The 5,539-nt window shown below is 35.2% G+C and overlaps 1 protein-coding gene across 1 annotated transcript in view; it reads left to right on the top strand.

The window, feature by feature from the left end:
* The window catches only part of LOC142340877 (uncharacterized), an 8,589-nt gene extending 5,472 nt beyond the window's left edge, over positions 1-3,117 (top strand). Inside the window, exons 2-3 of the mRNA XM_075391633.1 lie at positions 1,621-1,966; positions 2,358-3,117. Of these exons, the coding sequence (XP_075247748.1) occupies positions 1,621-1,966; positions 2,358-3,045 (1,034 nt within the window). The 3' untranslated portion in view covers positions 3,046-3,117. The remainder of the gene's footprint in view (positions 1-1,620; positions 1,967-2,357) is intronic.
* The last annotated feature ends 2,422 nt before the right edge of the window (positions 3,118-5,539 follow it).

Raw genomic sequence — 5,539 nt, 5'->3', positions numbered from 1 at the left:
GTGTGAATAGTTTATTCAAGAGTAGCTAATTGGTGACAGAATTTCAAACTTGTGTCATTTTCATTTAAGCACATTAGATCTTTCGTCTGTAGTTTTGACAGCCAATTTTGTTGTTAAATAACTTTTTACCGCTTTTTGTTGCATGGTAAAAAAAATGTGTCCTAGTCCCCTTCTCTTAAATTTTATTAAAGCTAAAGTGACACCGGTTAAGAAAACAAGAGTTAGTTTAGTATCTGCACAGAATAGGTTCAAAGTCCTCAATTGCTTTAATTAGCTTATTATATCTCAACGTAATTAGCAACGGCTTGACCAATATTTGAATCACTATGCTAGCAAAATGCTACATACACCTTTAGAATTTTAATAAATATTTTGAGTTCGAATGCGTCCTCTACTGGCGAGTAATTATCACTTCTTTTAGCCTAAACATTTCCAATAAAAGTTCAGTTGGATTAAGATTAAGACTGTATGATTGCCACCCCTGTTCGTCTTAGTCTCTCTTTTAGAAAAAAAATCTCAAACATCTATGTTTTATGCAGCGATTCTGTTGAAAATAGGACATCAAAAATCTTAATTTTTTTTTAATTTTTCAAAATTCCAATTATCAGAAACGTTTAGCTTGTTTAGAATTCAACCAAGCACTTTGTCTTTTTTATTACACCTAAAACATTGGTGATCGCTTGTCTGAACTCAACAAATGTCTGAGCCTTTTGTGGTTTCTGTCAGGAAATTCTAAACCATTTCTTCGATAAAATTCCATAATTAGTTCTCTGAAGATGCATATAAATTGTTACTTTTCCAGTAAAGTATGCATTAATTCTGTGCTCGATATCCTGATCTGAAGTTGAGTAGCTTTTGTACATTTTTCTATTGTACTTTTGGATATTTCGAATTGCAAAAGCGCGTCAAACAGCCAAAGAACAAAGCAGCTCAATCATCTTTTTTGTGTCAGTGGAGAAAACTAGAATGAAATCTCGTGTAAACCTTGGAAGTTTTACAACTTTTTAAATGTCTTGGAGCGAATCAAATCTGGAGCAAAACACACTGAATGAGCACAAATTCTGCTGTACATAGCTTTTAGCATCATAGTGCTTTTTGGTGTCATAGTGCAGTTTTGCACATTGCCAGTTTACTATCGTACCAAGATTCGCGTATCATGACCACTATAATAACAACTGTTAACGATCGATTCAAATGGTGACATCTTCTCTGCAAAATTACTTTGTAAGACATATCCTGGATATCATTATTTACAAATATAATGGCTGCACTTCGTTCATGCAAAGCCTTATAGATTTTCCCGTGTTTTCCCGTATTACCGAAGCAAATATACCATCAATAGTAGACTCAAGGTATCTTAAATGCTAAAATCAAGAAAGCGTCACCTGTTATTTCTGTGTTCATTTTAGAAACAGACGTGTTTAATTATCCTCCGACTTTATGTTAAGGTTGAAACTGTAAGAATAAGCGTAAAATTGTTTAAAATTAACCTATTGTTTAAGATTATCAATGAATAGAGAGTTGAAAATAATAAAAGCTGTTAAGGAGATGATCCAGCGCCACTTTTCTAAATATTGCGGAGGTTCGAACTATTTAGTCAATGCAAATTTTTGATTCTAGAAAACTCGAGCAAGGATGAGTCTGTGGACATGGAGGATGTTGCCTTTTCTTCGGATCTGGGACTCCTATCGCCAGGACCTGGATCCCCTGCCAACTCTGACATTTCGGACCACTCTCCGACATCGCCGAACTCGGCAACTAGCTGCAGCACCTCAGCAGCCAATAGGAGAGCGAGAAAGCAGGGTGTGGAAAGGAAGCCAAGGCAGGCCTATTCGGCTAAACAGTTGGAAAAGTTGGAAGAAGAGTTTAAAAATGACAAGTATCTGAGCGTGTCAAAACGGTTGGAACTCTCGGTGGCTTTGAACTTGAGTGAGACTCAGATCAAGACGTGGTTCCAGAATCGAAGGTAATCATTTTCAGTAAAATTCTCCTTAATGTAATTTTCAATCGTTAATGTCGCCTATTTCACGAGACGTTTTCTGAAGAATATTAATCTCCGCTCTATTAAATTTCAAAGGAAATTTTTTAGCGTATGGTCATACCATCTGAGTAAGCATTAAAAATTTTTAATCTTTTTTCGATCTGCTGTATGCTATTGTAGAAAATCTTAAATAGCTCGATTTTCCCGAGGGGGGGGATATGAAAAGTGATAATTAATTGTTAGTTTTACGAGCTCAATATTTTATGAAATCACTGACTGAGCGCCTGACATTATGATATTAAGTTTCTCAAATACTGATGTTTTGATTTAATTGTAACTTTTAGTGCAGTTTTAATAAACAAATTTTTTGGTTTAGGACAAAATGGAAGAAGCAACTTGCGTCAAGAGTCAAGCTGGCATATAGGCAATTCTGGCAACTTCCTCAGACTCCGGGAGGAATTGCGTTTCCTGCACTTTACAACTTTCCCACACCCCAACAGCCATCACTACCCGGAGGACCCGCACACCCTTTTGCATCTCTTCTCCCCCAAAACGGGGGTTTACTTCCTTTTGGGATTTTCAATCCTACCAAGACAGTTCAAAGTGATGCGACGGCAACTAGTTTAAGCTTGCAACAGTTAGCCCAGCTAGTTGGCGCCTCGAACCCCGGAAGTTTGGGTAATTTGATGACAGCAAACATGGCCAGTTTAGGTTTAAACACGGCTCAAGGGAACACATTGACGAACGCTCTGAGTTTTGGGAAGCTCCTGGGAGCAAATCCGAATGTGCAATCGCGAGTTCAGGATCAGTTTGGACTAGGATCGGGACCTGATGGGCCTACCGTTACTGCAAGTACGGCTAATTTTGGCACCGATTCCAGCGATAACGTTTCAGGTTTAATAAAAGCAGAAAATATTTGCAATGATGATGGCGATAACATGCAGAGTAATGACGTAAACAGCTCTAACGTTAACTTAACTGATGACGGTAACGATTTAAATGTAAAAATTGGTGGTGATGTGAACAAAAAACACGATTTCCGATGCAGTAATACAGCAGAATGATAGTTGTAAATAATTTTGACAAACTCATAATTTTGATCGCTTAATGTAAATTTTAAAGAGATAATGAAACGTTTTCGGAGCAATTTTTTTCCGTCTTATTCCCCGCTTGTTTAAAATTGAGGATTCACATAATTCGCATCATTACTCAAATTATTTAAGCTGATATCCCAGATAGAACTAACCTCAAAATCACTCGAGTGTAGACATCAAACAAGGAGGCTCGGGAATGTGCGTTCGTACTTGATGTTCTCACCCCGTTCATCCACATTCTTGGCTTAATTGTTTGCGAATCAAGTAGAGATAGGAAACTTTTGATACAAAACAGAGTAATAGATTCCCGAGAATAATTGATGGATTCTCAAATATGGACAGACGTGTATACGAGTGAGTTTACTTTTTATTTCACCAGCTTGGACATAAACTGAACCGGACAAGACATTTGGTTAGAGATGAGAAATTTTTCTCTAACATTTTTTCAAGCAGGAAAAAAGGGCAATTTTATAATTGAACACCTAATTTTTCCATATCGCCAAAGAACAAAAAATAAGATTCTGAATTCAAATTCAATCCAATTCAACCCAAAAAAAGTAATTGACTATTGATTTGAATACAAACATCATTACGTCTTAGCAGCCTATGATTGTCAACAATCTTGATCCTACATACTCGAAGTAAACAATGATAGCCAGAAAAGATATCTTTGAAAACTAATTATATTAAAACAATCAAAAACCAATCACGGCACGTTAACAGTCCTTGTTCTCAACAAATATTCACCAACATTAGGAAAAACTGAGATAAATGCGACGAAAACGACAAAAATGAACACTTGCAAAAATTCAAAATGATATCAGAAAATCGTAGCGTCAAAGCTAAAGGAGCACGTGACCATATCTGAACATGTTTCACAAGTTCACATCATTCATTTTTCAAAAAGTTAACAACGGTGAATAGTTCAGATAGACAACAAAAGAAAAATTTCGTCAATGCATACTAAAGACAATAAAGAAGACAAGAATAGAAAATCTGCCGATGTTTGAATGTAAACGATCTCATGGAAAACAAAAATTAACTAAAAACTGAAAGCAATTATTTAATTGTACATTAGAGAGCCGATGAGGCTAGATTTTTTCAGCTCACTTCAAATGAGACGGCAAAAAAAGCTAACACCCAAAAACACAATTTTTCAATAACAAGAATATTAAAGGAGTCAAAAACCTTTCGATGAAAAATATAACTACTAAAAAGATTCAACTGTGTTTTGCGAAAAGGCTGATGAGAACTATCAAGCGATTCAGAATTGTTAGTCTGAGGTAATTCATGCATGCCTGACAGATTTATCCCACTTTATGAATAATTACAAAATGGAATTAAGTAGCATTTGACCCCAGGTACCTTCTAAAGGAACCAAGTTCCTTTATAATTTATCTCCCCCCACACCCTCATTTTCCTCCCCTCGCATACATTTTCGTCCTCCAGAACCCTTTCATTTCCTGATTTCAATTCCCCCAACCTATTTCCATTGAAGCTCTTTATAATTGTTGATTAAATTGAAGAAGTCAAAAGTGGTTGACATTCACTTTCAATATAATTTATAGTAAGGGATTTCCCGTTTTTAACCACAACTTGTGTGCCAATGGCGCGAATAATGATGTATAAATAGATCTCAATTTTTAACCGTGGTTGCAATTTCGGGAAATACAAATATTATTTAAAAGTTGTCTTGGTATGCAAGACTTAGGCCGAAGAGCATAAACATACCTAAAAGCAGATGCTGAGCGATCCCACACTCCAAAAAAGTAGCTCCTTTTTTTCGCCACGTTATCAGATGATATTAACATGCTTAGAGGCAGACAACATATTAGAAAAACAAATTAGCCTAACATGTCCAAACAAATAAACTAAGAGAGCTAATGACTTGGATACTAATACAAATCATTTATTCTTAAAAATTGAAAATCAGACCTGGTTTTGCAAAGCAAAATTGACAAATTATCAACATTAAGCACATGGTGTTGACAAAGTTCACTTTAATCTCCGCTACGAGAACCAAAGATCAAGCTAATCGAAAATCATTGCCAAAGGAAGAAACTAAATCAACAAAAAATGGATGTTTAGCAAAACTAAAACATTTTGGAAAATAGTGGCGTCATATTAGAAAGAACAAATTACTATACATAAAAAGGATTAATCGTCTCAAAGCATTTACTATTCGATAGCAGAGAACATTGTTCTCTTATTCTCATTACACAAAACAACAAAGTGACAAAAAAATTCAAGGCATTTGCGTTAGAAGACTTGAAGGAAAGATTACAATTAACCCTAAATGTACTAAATGCTCTAAAGATTTATAAAATTTTTTTAAAAAAAATAGTTAGAAGATGACGATAAAAACAAACAAAATTAAGCACTGATTTATCACTAAAAGCACTAAATTTAGCAAAAAACGTTTCCAACTTCTTTTCTAAGGAATTTTGCTGGTTAATAGATTTTC

The sequence above is a fragment of the Convolutriloba macropyga genome, chromosome 6, assembly GCF_964194025.1.
Source record: "Convolutriloba macropyga chromosome 6, txConMacr16.3, whole genome shotgun sequence".
NCBI lineage: Eukaryota > Metazoa > Xenacoelomorpha > Acoela > Convolutidae > Convolutriloba > Convolutriloba macropyga.
The sequence above is the reverse complement of the archived record's forward strand: the minus strand, read 5'-3'. Positions and strand labels throughout refer to the sequence as shown.